Source organism: Corvus kubaryi, unplaced genomic scaffold, assembly GCF_017639235.1.
Source record: "Corvus kubaryi isolate FWS band 111438036 unplaced genomic scaffold, C.kubaryi_AGA036_p1.0 72, whole genome shotgun sequence".
NCBI classification, from domain to species: domain Eukaryota; kingdom Metazoa; phylum Chordata; class Aves; order Passeriformes; family Corvidae; genus Corvus; species Corvus kubaryi.
The window spans coordinates 2,663,403-2,681,453 of NW_024582060.1; the positions used below are offsets into that span (position 1 = coordinate 2,663,403).

At 41.8% G+C, this 18,051-nt stretch overlaps 1 protein-coding gene across 3 annotated transcripts in view; it reads right to left on the bottom strand.

Moving 5' to 3' along the window:
* The window catches only part of RERG (RAS like estrogen regulated growth inhibitor), a 96,317-nt gene that overhangs the window by 15,087 nt on the left and 63,179 nt on the right, over nt 1–18,051 (bottom strand). For all 3 annotated transcript variants that reach the window (XM_042050181.1, XM_042050182.1, XM_042050183.1), the window contains exon 3: nt 2,368–2,424. In XM_042050181.1, the coding sequence (XP_041906115.1) occupies nt 2,368–2,424 (57 nt within the window). The remainder of the gene's footprint in view (nt 1–2,367; nt 2,425–18,051) is intronic.

Sequence of the window (18,051 nt, forward strand, 5' to 3'; positions counted from 1 at the left end):
AGCTTGGTGAAAGCTTTCCTAAAAATAGGAATTATCTGGGGATTGCTTGCATCAGAGGGCTAATGGGTGGTTGAAAACTTGACATAAGAAATAAACTATAAATTTGACGTTTTTGTCACAGCCCCAGTGATTTTTGGCAAAACCTCCCGTTGCTTAGTAGCTGGATGGTTTGCATCTGTTTTACTCCTGTCCTTTTAGAACAACTTGACAAAGCAGCTTATTTCTCCCTGTAGAGGAAATGATTCTCACTGACACAGCTTTAATTTTTTATATTGATTGAGCATGTAGATATCCCTCTTTCCACATAACTGCCAGTCCATGACTGCTAAGAAGAAATGAATCTATTCTGCTAAAACTTTCAGTGAATTCAGATGTTTACACATAATTGGACCCCAAATCACTGCAGGATGACCATGCTAAAGAGAGAAAACGCAGTTTTTCAGGCACTGTTTTCAAAGCTTTTCAAGGTACAGTTCCTTTCTGATTGATCTCTGAAGGCTTGGATAGTGGTTACGATTCCAAAATAATTTTTCACCCCTAACACTTCAGAACCTTCTTTGTGATCTGTAGTTTGACAAAATAATACCTTACAAAACAAACTCTGGTGAGCAGCTTCCGCCAGAGATTGCTGTGATTAAGAAAGAATTTATTGCCAAGAGTTTATTAGTTTTTGAATTTCTCAAACCTTTTCCTCAGAGCAACCTGGAGTGCTGAGCATCACAGTGACTGCAATACACAATTTAAGCTATTATTCCCTAAACTGAATTGGGATGTAGAACTCAGTAAGTCAGAAGAGATTCAATTTTCAGTTTATTGAGATAAGACTGTTGCCTGCACGAGAGCTGCAAAGAGAAGACAATTAGATTCCTGTGGGGCACGGTAATTTGCAATTGCATTCATTTGTAAAACAGAAACAAATGTCAAGTCTTGTATAGCAAAAAGGGCATGGGGCCTTCATAATGGGGCAAAAAATAATAAACCTTGTAGCTTGTAACAACTTCATTTGTGTGCTTAAACAAGGCAAAAAGGATGCTTTTGCATGCAGTGTCCCTGGAAGAAATTGATGAACTTGGACTACACTGATAGAGAAGACTGTACACACTTCTTGTCACGTTCTTAAAATGATGTACTAGGGATAGAAACGTGAAGTACTAACACTAATAATACTAATACAACATTCTACTGAACATTCCACTCTGCAGCACAAGGCAGGTGACATATAATTCACTGAGGAATATACTGATAGTAGCAGATTAAAGAATGCAGTTGAGTTCAGGTTGTGCTGAGATTTATTTTCCCAAGGTGGGAGTTTTAAGCATCTGTCACTGCTGTACTTTGCCAAACAAAAATACCTAGTATGATCCTGGATACTCTGCTTTTTTCAAGGGGCTGTCTGGGGTCTGTAACAGAATACATCAAACTTCATTTCTGCTACGCAAGTTTATGGCATTTTCTATTTCCTTAACGAGATTTTTTTAAGGAAAGAACATTAATAAAGAAATTGATATTTAACTGTATGGTCTGGGTTGGAGCCTGCAAAGAAATATTAGGAAGGAGAGAGGAACACATTGTTGGAGAAGAGGGAACTTTTCAGCCCTTTGTGTGTGAATCACTTAGTCCTGAGGTTCTAAGAAGTGAATGCCCTGTCTTGGACTTCTTGGCCTGGATTTGCTCTGGTGCAGAGCATTTAAATAGATGCTATTTTAAGAAATACTAAGAAATCTGACCTTGGCAGAAATTTTAAGTGAAGCCTCTAATTCAGGGCAACTCTTTGACAGGGTTTTTGAGATATCTGAGCCAGCTCCTTGAAAGTGCCAGACCCAACAGAACTTAGTGGGAGCAGTGGAAGGGACATGTGGATGCCCTTTACATGATTGGTGCCCCTATCCGGTCACCCAAAAAATGAGGGACAATGTATGTTTGAAAGTGAGGACAAAAAAATTACCTAAATCTAGGTAGACTGACTGTAAAAACCTACCTTTTTTTGGCCATGAATTTTTAAGATCTGTACCCCAGTCACCTTACTCTCTAGCAGAAGATGTTTGGGTTATTCAAAAGCAGAAAACTGATCTCACACTAAACAATTTGAAGAGCGAAATATTAAAGCAATTGATTTCAATGGCAAAATTCCCATGGATTTCTGAGTGGGCAGAAATGTGCCTCATCCAATATCTCAGCTTTTGTCTGAGTGTTACTGCTTCTCTGTTCTGCCATCTTAGGTAACAACTTGTTCCAGCTTTAAATGACCATAGAGAAGCTTTTCACAGCAAATTTCAAGGCTGACTGAGGCTTGGAATTTTAACTCTGTGATTTCCATTGCTTCAGCTGTGCCATTCCACAACGAGCTTCCAGGACACAATAACCTACCTAGCGTCGGGTCGTACTCCCAGATGAACCTCTTGGTCAGGAAGCGCACGACAAGAGCTGGAGGGACAAAGAGATTTCGGGTGAGAAGGACAAGACATCAACTCAGCAGGTTTTTCAAAGCTTTCCCAGCAAAGTTTTCTATGTGAGTGGACATGTAGCAGCTCCCCTGAACTGCGAGCAGAAGTCAGTGTGTGTGGCCCACTTCACACTTTTGGAGGGGGGCAACAAAACAAAACAAAAACCAAACCAAAGCAGAACTTTTTGCAACATTAAAGCCGCTACTTTGGATGCTTCAGGTTTCCCATAACCAGTGGAAAAAGAGTTGGCAGTTTTGGAACCAGCTTTGACACTTCAAAATGAGGGTTGTTCAAAACAATTTTACACTTGAAGACTTGCTTTCGGATTGTAAACCTTGTAAGGCAGAAATAATTGGCTAAATAGCTGCCTTCTCTATTTTGGCATGCCTTCCTCATAACAGTTTAACTTCCATGTTTTGCCTACTTGAAGCAAACAGATAAAATATTTTAAAGCAATGGTCCACACATGCTATTAATCAATCTGCAGAAATAGAAAAAAAAAGGTTAGATTTTGGAGCACTGGACAGGTAGTTCTTAGTTTCAGCTTATAGGTGAAGATCTTGCTATTCATGTTCTTGTATTTAATTTTTTTCTATCCCTCTAAACCCTTTAAAAACAACTTACACAGGCTTTGATTATTCTTGAATTTAAAACTAAGCAGCACTTTGAATTTCCAGTGATGTAAATGAATCATTTACCACTGCAAACCATCCAAAACCCTTTCTGCAAATGAAGCCAGAGATATCACTGCACTGGCTATGAGTGCAGCAACTACAGCTACAGGAAAAGTTTCCCTTGCCATCAGACCTATACAATTGTTCCATTCTTCTTTTGGTTGCAGGTGGACAGGAAAAGGTGTTCTGATCCTTTTCAAAACTGAAGCCAGGAGAATGCCCTACATCCCAGAATTCTATGCCCAACAGGAGGATTAGGCAACAGCCTGCAGAATAAATCCAACGAATTAAGATTTGCTTAATCAGACAATCAGAATATTAGTTTTAAGAAGATTAACTAGGCCTTATACTTGGAGGGGTAATAAGAAGCTGATCCTAAGGAAATGAGATCACCACACAAGAAGCAATTTGAAGTTGCTATTATTTTAAGTTTCTATTTTCCTTAGGAAATTCTACTTTTGATGTCTTTGCTTAGGATTTGCTGAAATGCTGTCCTTGTTCCTCCGAGTAGATGTGGCAGTTCTTAGTCAAAGTAACTCTTCAAAGTCATGGCCCTTAACCTGAATTTCACACCAAAAGAAGATGACCTCTTTATAGCTTATTTTCCATCCACGGTGATGTTGCACCAGGACTTTTTTTTGCACCTTTTATCTTAGCTGGAATAGTTCAAGCATCTTGTTGTTTTGAAAGTTTGGTCATGATTCTTCTCTAATTGCTCTTACCATCTTCTTAGTCAAGGACAGCTTTAAAAAATGCTTTCCTCTTTGACAGCCATACTGTGAAGGGGAAGCAGTGGTGGGCCACCTGTGTGGAAGTGCCTGAGCCTGTGCCTGGACCTGGAGAAGCTAATGAAGAGAGAGAAAAGGCAGAAGAACCTGTCCAACTATATATATACTTAAACATGGTCCACTTAGTTATGATAACCTTGTAGCTGTAGATGGAAATTGCTGGAGAGGAGAGTAGAAATAATGGAGGGGACTAGAAGTCTGTCAAGCATGTCTAAGACAGGTAATGGAGAGCAGCAGCTTTGAAGGAAAAGAGGGAGAAGAGCTGATTTTGGAGGTGCCCAAAGGTGACAAGCCACAAGAAGTAAAAGTAGAACTGGACTGGAGCTACTGAGATGAGCCTGGGAGGAGAAACCCACGGTTATGTACACAGGATAAAATGGTTCAGGTGTGCAGTGCTGCAGAGGGGAGGAATTAAGAGATCACAGGTGTAAGCTCTGGTGAGAAGGGGAAAGCTAGGCTGTATTTACCTCCAGCACATGCAGATCCATAAATAATTACATGTTTAGGAGGGAGCTGAGCTAAAGAAAGGAAGGGTGGGAGGTGGCTGCCATGCACAGAGTCAGATGGCAATTAGTCTCTCTGCTGGCAGATCTCAGTGGGGAGCACAGAAAGCACAGTGAGCCACTTGCTAGGCACTGCTGCCAATAAAGCATTTTTGTAAGTATTTTACTTTTCTTTGGACTCAGTGAAGGGAAGAAAATACCCCCTTAGCACAACCCCAGTGAGTGGGGAACTATCAGCTTCAGAGCCACGTGCTCTTGGGGCTGGGCAGAACTGCTGCTCCTCCAAGGCTGGCTCTGCTCAGCCTCCCTGCTTCTGACCCAGACAATTCCTCCAAAATACTTCTGCTCTCTTTCATGGCAGTGGTCACAGCCCATCCTAAAAGCTTTTCACTTCCACACATTTTTATGAGGCTCAAGATTAGCAGCTAGCTGCATTGCACAGATGGGGAACGTGAGATGCTCTTGATCCAGAGTCTGTTCTGTTTATAAGTATTGCAGACTATGCTGGATGGGAAATGTCTTCACTTTTGCCTCATTAGGGGTGCTTAGCAGATGGGCCTCTGACATCCAGCTGAATATTAAAACAATGTATGTGACTTTGCTGCCTGATCTGACTGAAAATAGACGATGAGGGAAGAGCTGGGAAGGGCATCCAAGTGCTTGGGCTGTCAGTCTGGAGACCAACTTGCTGGCTTGTGCCTCCTGCCCCAGCAATGATCCCCCAGAGCAGGGGTATTACTGTGGAGCCACACTGTTTATGTTGAGCTCACTCACTGCCAGATGACATCACTTTTCTGTAAAATAACTCTGCCAGCAGAAGAATCAGGAGCGAGGACATCAGCAATTCACCACACTTAGAGCTGTAGCAGTCAGATTTCTGCTGCTGGCTTAAATGATGCTTTGGGCAAAGCAATTGAATTCCCCCACGGCCTTAGTAATGTTGCATAAAAGATGAGTTGAGATGGGCATTAATTCCCTCTCACCTGAGCAAAGCTGTGTGTACTATTTGACCAGTCAGTTTTACTTAGACATGCTTAACTCTAATGCTAATAATGAGCCAAAAATAGGCCAAGAGACTGAAAAAAACCCAATCCAAATGCTGGGTTTTGATTCAAAATGACATTGAGGCTGAGACTGTCTGAAACACATTATTTTCTGATTACAGTAAGTGACTAATTCCAATATTCATATTAAAATGGCCATTTCCAGTGCTCATCCTCAAATTCATTTTGAAGCAGCCAAGAGTCTGATACAGTAGTTAATAGGAGTGAATTTCATGGCCCTCCACTGAGACTAGTCCAGGCTCTTCCCTGGACACTTACTGCTTGTGAAATAGAAGAGCTTGCAGGCTTGGAAGGAAAGAATCTCCACCAAACTGCTCTGTGGATTCCCGCTGTGCTTTTCAGAGACATGACCATCCCTGAAGGGAACTGATGTAACGTCCCAGAGAAGCAAGAACAGACTCCTGTCTCCTTCTGCCTTTCCTGACACCCTCGCTTCCAAGTCAGCTGTTTTGTACAGGGTATAAATTAGGGTAGAACTTGGCACAGGACTTTCATTCACTCATGTTTAAAACTTCTGCCTTAGAAGTTATTCTTGGAGAAGAATCATGACTATCTGTCAACTACATTTGCAGTGCAACTCCACTGAAGACAATGAAGTTATATCAGGATTTAACTTGGCATATAAACCAAGATTATCAACCACATAATTAATCAATTTCTTTCGAACTTGCGTGGCTGAGTCCCTTGCTCAGCTTTAAAAATCCCAGTCCATATCTTTTGGAGATTTTTTTTTTGTGTGTGTGTGATATTTTGCATCTTGCTTTAGATCTTTGTTTGGATTTAGTAACATATAAATGCTCTAGCTAAATTTACAATCTGTCTGAATACATATCTTTGTGGATTTGGTATCATTCCAGCTAATACAAGCTGAGTTTTTTGGGGAAGAAAGGAAGCCGGGTTTTATTTGAAAAACAACCCCCTTCCCAAAAAGTTACAGAGTTCAAAGTTATTCTAAGAAAAATAACAGTTTTCCACAGTGAAATAACTGTATGATGACTCTTTTATGCCATGAGAATTTTCAGCTATAAAAATGGTCTGAAAGTAGTCCCATTATTTAACTTATCAACAAGTCCATTCCTGGTGCCATGATGATGTGTCATCAGTAAACCACACTTGGCAGGAGACACCAGAGTGGTTAAAACCAAAGGTTATAATGATCAAAAGGCAGTTTCAGAAATGAAATATTTCACTTTTTCTTAAAAGCTGTATTTTTGTTAGAGAGTTCATCCCCCATTCACCTTCTCAGAGGCCCTTTATGTATTGGAATTTCAGTCCCCCAGGAAGATGTGGTGAGTTCCAGTCTGCAGGAGGGCAGTGCTGCTGCATTCTGGCAGGTGATGTTCTGCCTCCTCAAACAGCTCTATGTCCATCTTTGGGAAATAATGGTTTGTTTTAAAGGCAAAACCATGAGAATTTAATTTGCTTGTGAAAGTCTTGTGGGGGTGTCTATGTGTGGAGAAGGTGTGAACTTATAATGCAGAGTCCTTTTCTGATCCTGATCCATCAGGGATGTAAACGGGCACTCAGTGCCCCTTGCTCTGCATCCATGAGCCCGGGTTTGACTCAGCTCTTACAGGATCTCTGGCAATTCAGTGGTGTGGGGATGTGAGGACTGAGTGAGACATCCACAGGAGCAGCTCTCTGCCTTTGCCTCCTCTCTTGGTTTGCTCACTGTGGTCACTTCTGATGCTGGGACCTGATGCAGTAGACTAGATGTTTCCTACAGTAAATCTGATGGAGCAAAGCAAGATCAGAGAGAAAAATAAGGGGGAACTCAATAAAGTATAAAAATGTTTTGTTTTACACTGCCTTGCTGTTTCAAACTATGCATGTTTTAGGCATATTTAAGTCACTGTCTTAAGCAGTGAGCTGTTCAGAAAAATTACTGTTTATGATTTTATAGTTTTTCTTTAACAGCACAGGGAGGTCCTCCACTGACTGCCAATATAAGTTTAAAAAGTATATGTACTTTTATATATGAAGATCAATTAAATATAAATACCAAATGTATATATTCTTATATACACCACAGAGCAATTTAAATATAACAGTGTGTGTATATATATAGGTGTATATATACTCTGCTACAGTAAATACAGACCAGGATTGAACAGCTGTGGGATGGAACGTGTTGCTTTTGCCTTTCAGGAGGTTTCACTGTGTAATGTAAGCCTTTTTCTTCAGTGGTAATGGTAAGGGCTTCAGTTCTGTGCATTCAAATGTGAGCACCAAAAATGTCTTTTTGTTCTGGTGGAACATAAAGGGACTGTAATACCTGTCTCAAATATCTGTCTCAATTCCCACAGCAGGATCATGGTGGAAACCAACATTCCATGTTCAAGTATTTCAAAACCACTAATCTATTTTCAGATGTACAATATTAAGTGCTATATACTGGATTTATCTTTACAGTAAATAGTATTTTACATGCAGAATGTGAGTGCAGTAGGACTCCAAAGGCTGTTTCAGGTAATAATTCAGTAGGTTGTTCAATTAGATATCAACAACTGACCTTCTTTCCACAAGTTGTTTGGAAAGATCAAGATCCTACTGTGGAAGAGACAGAGATCATAGTCCTGCTCAGCTGTGGTTTTTAGCAGCCTCCATCAGGTTATTCATACTCTGGCCTGACTAAATGTCAGGGTATTTCATGTCACTGTCACTTCTCAATTTCTACTACAAGGTTTTCGGGAGTATTTCTTTTGTTAGCAGCAATTTCAGTCCATCCCAGAGGTAATTGCATTTTGCTGCTGTGGGAAATAGGTGATTTTAGGAACTTCTGAGTGGGAAGAGCCTGGGGAAAAGTAACCTGTTTCAAGGAGCTCATCTGAAATTCTGGCACGCTCCATGGCACGGTGTATTTACATATTTATCTTGACTGTCTTAACAGCAGGCTGGACTTCTTTGTATGCTCACCTGGATAGTTCACTCTCATTTTTTTATTGATTAGCGGTCATTCATCCCATCCCCACTGAGCTGGAGGATTTTTGTAGTAATGTTCTGCCCATTGCTTTCAGTGCTCAAGGCATGTTTTTACAATGGTTGCTGCACATGGAGCTTAAGCAGGAGGCTTAATTTACATTACGTTACCCCGTTCCATAACATGTAATTTCAGTATAAAGTTCTTTATTGCACAGGTCTCCTCTCATGTGAAAGATAAATTATCACACTGGTGTGTCTAATGGTTTTGATCATTTTAGGAACACACTTGTATCATTTCTCTCTCCTGACTTCATTGTATAACTTGTTCTGTCGCCCCTTTTGTGAAGCCTGAACTTTCTGGTGTGCTATTACTAACACATCTGGTTTTCCAAAACACAGTTAATGGTAACACCTCCACATGTTTGTGTGTCTGAGACAGAGTATATTTGTGATGGCGTTGTAGGGGAAACCTCAGGGATGAAATCTCACGGGAACAACTGTGGCTTTTCCAGAAAACTGCCACAGGTAAGGTTTGGATTTCCATGCTCTTTTGAAAGACACTGGGCAGAGGAAAGTAGAAGAGGATTCTCAGTACAAAACTTGGACACTAACCCAACCCTCCATCTCAAGATGAAAGATAAAAAAGTTAGATTTATCTGAGAGGGGGGAAAAAAAAAGAAAGAAGGGGTGGAAAGCTTTTTTCTTTAAAAATCCAGCACTTCAATAAGACAGTGGCAAGATGTCAAAATTTTCAGTGGCTGTAACTTTTTTGTGTTCTCTTTTCCTTACATTTCTTCCAGTGTTGAATTTAGAAAACATCCCACTCTGTTTTTATGGTCAAATTAGTTTGTCATCTTTAAAAAGGAAAAAGAAAGAAAGGAGATACAGGAGGGAATTCTAGAATGGTTTCAATGGCAGGATGATCTGGTTATTGTGAAAGCATTTTTGCATGAATGAATTTTTGTTGGTAAATGTACTTTGAACAGAAAGGCCATTTTTTGCAAGGAAGTTAGGGTTTTTGATTTTCAAAGGAAATGACTCAACACCTCACTGTTTGCCCTCAAAGAACTTGCAATTTAGGAATTGCATATTTAAAACAAACCAACCCAGCTTTACTAGCCTCTGCTTATTCTTTCATTCAGTGCTGTTTTGTATTACACTGGAGAAATCTGGGGGATTCATTGGATCCTTTTATCCAGGCGTCACTGCTACAGAGAGAAGGCAAAGGCACACTTTCTTTGCTGTAGCCTGCACCAGCTCCTCATCTTCAGCTCATTCCTGTGGGCCAAAAGGGTTCAAACTTGATTTTACCCTGTCAGAGCTGAGCCTGAAACAAGGTGTAGGCAACACGAGACACTTGAGTGACACTCCTGAAGGAAAGGATCATCTGGGTATTTTGGAGATGCCTTGAATTGCTCCTTGGATGGTGTGGAGCTGCTGCCTCATCCCCTGCCAGTGCAAAGGGAGGACCACACGTGAGCACCAGAAGGAGTGGCCATACACACATGGCCAGTGCTGAAGTGGGGATTTTTGTTTTGTTGTTGATTTTTTGTTATTGGTGGTGATATTGCTGCTGGTTGTAATTTTTTTTTTTTTTTTTTTTTTTTTTTTTTGTGAGAGAGTGGGGTTTTTTGGGGGTTTTTTAAGGCTCTCCTCCAGCCTTTGGTCTGATCCCTGCTCTCTTCCCGCTCCCATGCTCAGAAGCCAAGAGATGAATAGAAAAAACTGGAAGAAAGGGGAGAGAAGTGAAGTTGCCTTATTAGAGAAGGTCCACATGTCCTGGGAGGCTTGCAGACCACTTTCCCAGGGAGTAGGAGATGGGGCACGGTCTCATGCTCGAAGGAAATGAAGAAGTTTTTCCAACATAGTTTAAAGAGAGTTCTGTGTGAGACCGTGGCCAGGGCAGGGACCGGTCTGCAGGGCCCAGCTGTTCTGTGAGAACATCCTGGCTGCCAGCAGCAACCTGGCCATAAACCCTGGCCCTGCCTGAGGGGGAGGCTGTTCCTAAGGAACTCAAGGAACCTGCCTGCTGTTGGGGTTAGTATTTGATAGTTCTGAGGGCTGGCTGGTGTTTCAACTTCCTCCTGACTTCTGTTCTGGCCAGGAGCAAAAGACATTTTGCTTCACATGGTACGTTCCAGTATGACAAAGGCACTCTGCAAAGGCACAACTTACTCTTTGCTACTAGGCTGAAGGCTTAGAGTAACTCTAAATGCTTAAAAATACAGTTTTATCAGGCTCTAGCGAGTCAGCCTGAATGAGAGGGCAGCCAGCACGCTGAGCATCAATGCTGAATCACTGCCTGTACTTGTAATCTTCACAACAGAAAAAGCACCTCTGTCAAAGTGCCTTGCTCTGCTACTGATTCACTAAGTCAAATGGCAACAAGAAATGGCATAAAGGGACACAGAGCTCCATGTTTCATGCTGGTAGACAGCACTGAGTGTTTCTGTGTGGTCAGAGTCTGAACAGACTAGCTGTCACTCTCTTCTCAACCTGACTATAAAAATTTTCTTATTGTAAGTTATGTATACTATATCAAATGAGACTCCAGCTTGCATCAAATTAAAAACAAACCATTCCCTGGCCTTTTCTGTGATAAACTTCATTTCTTCTGCATGCACACCTTGGCTTTCTGGATTTGGCTCCATGGAAATCTCAGACAACCTGGAAAAGCTTTGCAGTGCGATTACAATCCAGCCAGAGTAGGATATTCAGGAAGATCTTGAAAGATCACATGTCCTCCTTTCTTTGGCAAAAGAGCTTAGGTGAACACTAGAAGTCTGTACCAGCCCTATTGATTGATGTGCCACAAATCAGTCAATAGATGCATGCCTGGAAGGTGCCTGTGTCACAGGAAGATGAGGAGTTAAGGCAACAGAATACACTGAAAACTGACTCATGGAATTTCAATGATCCTCTTTTTTTTATGAGCCTGGGGACATAAGCCTTGATAAATGTTACATCTTTTTAACACAGTGCACAACACAATATTTATGGGGACCCATCTTTTTCAAAATCAGCTACCTGGAATTTCAGGAAGAAGGTAAGGAATTGTTTTTTTTTTCTGAGGGACCCATTGCCGAGTACCTGAACCAGACACCTGGAGACATTCCCGGAGGAATGAATGGAGAAATGCACGTGACAACAGAGGTATCAAACAGTGACATAAGCCATGACAGTTCTCAGGCTTGTGTGACTATTTACTAGCAGTACAATGTGTGATCTTCCAGCTGCCTCCAGCATCTCATGGACAGTGCTGGCAAGTGTCCTGATGGCTGTTCTCATCTTTTAGCTATGCTCTTTTTTTTTTAACCCTCCCTCCTTTTCTCTGTGTTGTAAAGACACCTGCTCCTGTTATTTGCTTGCCACCTGGAATCTCGAACTTTTGTTTGTACCAGCAATTTAATCTTCTTTTTTTAGAGCAAACAGCTTTGCCATTACACTTGGAGGATTAAGAGACAGCAGGAGGAGCAGAGAAGCTCTTTAAGAGGTATTTCCACAGTAGGGTTTGCAATGCTGAAGGATGATAAAAGTGAATGATAGAAAACCTATGATCGACAACTGAAGTAAAATGGAAGGTAAACACTACGGACCACATCTTTTTCACAATAAAAAGAAATACGTTGCAAAGTGTAGAAATGATGAGCTGAAGACAAAAGCTCAGTCTGAATAAAGGTTTCCTAACAGGCTGTAGAGATGATCATTCCTAGAGGCAGAACAGTGACCTTAAGGGAGATGGAATTGGTAGCTACCTAATGGTATCTAAGAGTATCACCCCCAGCATCACTTCTTTTCTTCTGTGGAGCAGGATGGAAGAACAGGCGTGGGTGGAGAGCAACTCTTCATAAATCACCAGTGACCAAGGCCTGTTTACATCTGAAGCCTAACTGGTGATCTGCCTGGTCTCACATCACTGCTCATCCCATACAACCTCTGTCAGGAGGAAGATTAATTAATCCCAGACCCTGGAAGCAGTGATTTCCTATAAGACCATGTTATAATGGGCAAAGATAAATATGGTTAAGTGGTCCAGTCAGTACACTACAGAGTGCTGTGCTTGGTTCCCAGTGCTAGTGACAGCACTAAATGAATTTAAATTAATTCATTGTTTTGATAAACAACTATCTTCTCCTATCTCTGGCTGCAGCTGGAGTTTTATGAGCACCCATTTAGTGCCTATAATAATGCAGGGGTTATTATTAGCCTTCTGCTTGGAATCTGGACACACAATCCTGGGAACTGTTCAGAGTAAACTTTAAAATTATGTGTGTGTGTGTGGCAGGGGGGAAGCATGATCTAAATTTAAATGGTAAATTTCTGCTTTCATTTTCAATGCTTAAGGGCATTCAGCTAATAAACACTGCATGTCTTCAAACAAAGTAAAAGACACAGTAGTAGATAATGGATGTCGTAAAACTTCGGACTTATCTCAAGTCTGAAACTTGGAGCATTAACATAACTTAGTTTATGATGTTCATCACAGCTGCCAGGAGACCTGGCCCTGCCTCCCCAGAGTGCAAGAGCTACAGGGACTGCTCCTCTGGTCTCAGCTGAGTAATCAGCTGCACTTAGTTAAAAGTCTGCATTAAGAGGGAGCTTTCCTACATTTATCCATGCTGAATAATGAGTTATACCCCAAAAGTCTGAGGAGCTATCTGTGTGAGATTCTCTTGTCCATAGAAACTACACAGATAAGAAACATAACAAGTCATATATTCAGGGCTCTCTCAGTCATTATCTCATTCAGTGGTTTATCCAGTCTGAAGAGACCTTAGTGATGGGATTTTCTTCATTCCTTTTACATGAGGCTGAAAACACCAAGTTCCTGTTTGTTCTAGGGGGACTTTAAAGATCCCACAGCAGTTTTGCAAGGGGATTGTGTCATCTTTCCCTTCAAGAATCCTCCCCTCTGTCCTGAAGCTTGGTAGGTACACGCCACCACAGCGGGTAACAGTGTCAGGGGCTCAAAGATCCTTCAGCTCTTTGCAATTATGATGATATTTGCTTCTATTATTTTCTCAGGCCAGTGTGATAAACCTCTGACGGCAAAGTTTTATTTCTAATGCTTTAAGAACACTTCCTCAGCTTCACCCCATGCTCTTGTCAGAGTGAGCAGAGAGCATATAAACAATTCCACTTTCCTCTGGCAGCATTTGAACAGAACAGAATGCATTTATTTCTCCTGTTACTGCCCTGCAGAGTGCCATAGACTGAGTGCAGTGATCGGTGTTTGCTTGGCTGCTCACGATGACATCGTACAAGACATGAGGAAACAGAGCCCTGGGACCCTGCAATTTGACAAGGAAGAGAACCTCCAACTGCTCATAATGAAAGCTGATGCAGTGACTAGGGAACCAGTCCAAGAGGAAGTTTACATTCCTTGCTTCACCATGCTTTAGGTTTGGCTTTGCCCAGAATAATGGGTGATTACCTTTTCAGCACTATTGGTGTGCCTGGCAGAACAGAGAGGTAGCCAGCATGATGTCTAATAGTATTTAAACGGTGTTGGGCTGAAAGGATACCCTTTCCCAGTGTAATCCTGTTCATTCCTGCCCACCAAGTCTCTTGTCACTCCCCAGTCTGTGGCTCTCCAAGTACACCCACCCAGCTTCACTTGTGTGTGGGGATGGACTCTGCGTGGAATCGATGAAATCCTCCTGATTCAAAAGATGCTCTTTCCCCACAAATGGTTTGTTGTGGGTTTTTGTTTGATTGGTTCTTGTTTGTTTGTTTGTTTTTCATTGGTTTTGTTGTTATTTGGTTTGTTGTTGCTGCACCTGGTGGTTTCTCTCACACTAGAGCATTTCTAGAAATTTTTTTTGCAGCCTGTCATCCTCTTCCAGTCCCCAAGCAGCTGTTGAAAATTTTGGCCTTTAGTTTCCCTGCCCATTTTTTTAGTTTCATCTGGAACTTGTGTGTAATGCTATTGCTGCTGGGATAAATGGATTATCACTGCAGATAGACTGATGCTGACAAAGCAGAAGTGATTTAGAAATATAAATAGCACTTGGATGCCGAAACAATGCTTTCACAAATGTGCCTCCAGAAGCTGTTTACAGACTGCAAGCACAGTCTATAACTCCTGGTTCCTTACTGCTTTTAAAAGAGGAAGCAAATTTAGATGGCATTTTTAACTTTCTTGATGGATCCCAGCACAGCCTCCCCAGAAGATAAAGATGAGCCTTGTGGTCACAAATGACTCTGCTGTGGGGGGTGAACTCTTCAGCTCCAGCTGAGTTGAAAGCTTGGCTTACCTTTTTTACGGGAGCAAGGGTCATTTTTTAAAGTAGTCTTAAACCCCCTCTTTACTGTTTTGGTTTCATACAGAAGAAGAGATATGGTCTTTAAGCTCTACTTACAGGTAGGGTCCTGCCCTGGAGGCTTTTTGTTTAGATGGAAGAGCACCTGGGAGGGCTGAGGCACCTCCTGCTCATCCACCTAGGGCAGATATGATGAAGCCTCAGTACCTGGAGCCCTAGGGGGAACAATAAAACCCAGCAATCCTGTTCCTGTGCCCCCCAGCAGCATTGCTCTGTCGTGCTCCCCTCTATCTGCTCCACCTGTTGTCCTGGAGGATGAGCAGTCAAGGCAGCAACTCCTGCTCTCACCACCGTTATCGAGATCGAGATCGGAGCTCAAGAAGGAATTTTGTTATTCCACCCCATTCTCTGAACTCCCTTCCCTCCCATTCTTCAGGGTTTAGCCCAAGAGAAGCAGCAAGAAGAGCTGAATAATTCACTGCTCTAAAGGAATGAGCATGGTCTGGCCAGGAAAGCGATAAACAATGTACTCTCATTTTAATTAGATAAAGTACAACATATAAAGAGATGTCACTCATTGCTAGAGCAGATAAGACGGCCAGGACTGTGTGTTTAGGAAGGCAGAGAAGCAGCAGGCCCATTGCAAGCTATTATCAGATAAGCCACTGAGACAGAGAGCTGTTGGCTGGAAAAAAAGAAAAACATTCCTGGAAATCAAGCTGACAATGCAAGGGAAGAGAACTCACATGCCGCTGAAATTATTCCTAGAGAAACATGCATCAGGAGGCTATTTTGGATTGGGCTGTTAAATTGTTCAACAGCTGGGAAGTGCCCTGCCATTGCTCAATGCAGCTGGGTATATTTCTGGGATGACTTTCCCTCTGAATTCCTCTTTCCTTTAACGCAGCCTAAGGCACAACCAACTGGAGTCATCAAAGCTTGTCCTTTCTTTGTGTAGGTTGAAGCTCCTGCCCCAGGGAGTTGTTGAGGTACAATGAGAGAAGTGATGCTCTCAAACTGATACGGGCAGCAGAGCCAACCCTACAAGAAAGAAGTTAAGACTGAAATCCCCGTGCCTGCAATAGCTAAAAACAAGGAGGCTTAGCTTAAGCTCCTGAAAACCGTAGAGTGGTCTCCCTAAAGAGAGAGCTTCTCATCTCTCCAATGTCTTCTTGCAAATATTTCATTAATTTTTCAAGTGCTTCCTATGCCATTCATGGCTCAGAAAAGCTTGCCTGTGCCTGGAAAATCATGTATGTAAATTAAAGTGCATGTAAATTAAAGTACAACTGCTATGTGTCCACAGCTCTTGTGTGCATAGGCTGCCTCCTGGTCTTTGAAACCTGGCTAAACTACAGCACTCCAAAAATCATTGGGAAAAGGACTTCTAGGCCAAATTTTGACTTTTTGCATAGAGAACTCCTCAAAAAGTGTCTGGCTACTTTTTCTCCCTAATCTTTAATTGCTCTCCTGCTTTGTCTGAGCCTTCCACAACTGTCTGGATGCTGGTGGGGAATATCCCAGCCACTCACCAGTAACTGCTGGAGGGCTCAGGCACTTGCTGCAGATTGTACTGGCAGATCCCTTGGAAGCAGATCCTTTACAAGTGTCCAGTTTTGGTCAGAGGCATCACTCCAGGTGCTTACCTGCCTCTCCATGCCTTCCTCACTAAGCCAAAGCCCCCATCTATTCATTCCAGCAGATCTTCAGGCTAATTACTAAAGCAAGCACATAGCTTACAGAGGAGTAAAACATCCCACAGACATCCATGGACACACAGCTAAGGAAACGTGGACAATAGCTGCTGGCTAGGAGTAGATTCAGCTGGTTTTTGCCCTGCCAGACTGAAGCTCACTTGCCACAGGCTGTGGCCAGAGTGTCTGATGAATGGCAGATGGACGTGCTGTAAACCACAGCCGGCAATTAATGAATCCACAGTGGCACCCAGGGCCCTGTGCCAAAGGGGTCATGGTAAAAACACTGGCATAGTGAAATCACAGCCTGGGGAGAAGGGGACAAGACAGGGTGCTCAAAGTTCTATGAGGGAAGCAGAAGAAGTATGTAAAGAAAAGTGACTTTTGTTACGGATTCTACTGCCCTTGCCAGTAGGGATTTGATTGGAACTTTTTCCATGAAAATGTTGCCATTTCAGGCTATTTCCCTCTCAGTGACCCCTCCCATTTTGTGAAAGAAAACCTGAAATACTTCAAATTTAGGTTAACTTTCATGGCAAGCTTCCCCTTTACTGTGCTTCATCTATATTTCTTCTGCCCTTTTAGGAAGGACCTTCTTTTTCCACCGTAAGGATCTTTAGACAAAAAAATACGGAAACTTTTCTGCTAAGGTTTGAGCCAATTCTTAGTAATGATGTTCTCATATCCTTTCTCTCCCCTTACTCATCCAAATAGTGTTGGCCATATTTCCCACTGGTCTTTGGATTTCTGTATGTGAGTCTTGATTCTCCAATACAGGCAAGTCAGCTGTGATCTACCCACACAGAGAACAAGGCTATGACTGTAGATTAGTCAAATTAAATTTACTTTCATTCCATTTGAAAAGATTATGTAGCAGATAAACTTTCTTACGTTTCTCTCCAAGAGGACTTGAATTGATGCCTTTATGAGGGTTTTTTTCCCTCCTTTGGTCAGTAATCATAAAAAGAGGGTTGATATTGGTGCAGAGCTGCACAGACCATGGGCCTTTTCTACCTATTCCTGGCAAAATGATCTTTCCACTGCTCTGTACGATCATAAAGTATATTTGTCTCCAAAAGCCCAATCTGAGCAAACTCCTACAACACCTTTCGGTCTATAGTTGTCAAAATTTTGGATGACACCAAGTTAAAAGATTAGGAAATTATTAAAAGGCATTTGAAAGATTTCTCTATTGCTTCAGTGAGGTCAGGTTTTTTTCAAAGGCCCAATTCCAACATTAGCTTCAGTTGAAGATTCTCATCATAAACGTAAACATACTGAAGATTTTCAGATGCAGCTAGGGACTTAATCAGATTTTCCAGAAGCACCAATTTTCCTGGCACTTTTTTGCAGCTCTAGAGACATACATATAGTAAAAATGTTGGCCCTCAATCTCTGTTTACACCTTGAAGTTTCTGTCATTTTTATTATTTCCAAGAAGAGGTACACTCCCTACTAGCTTTGCAAGGTCGACTGCATCTATGCCAGTCTAGACTTTCATTGTAGATTTTATTGCAATACATGTAATCATGCCTGTAGCTTCCACTTAAAATAATTAGAAGTTTTGTGCACAAATATGGAACTGGATGAACAAGAGTATGTTATATAGGACAGAAAAGCAGATGTGAAAACCACAAATAAATCAGGAGCAAGTAGAAAAGTGTCTAGAGGTTTGAATTTCCTCAGAGGTAATCCTGCT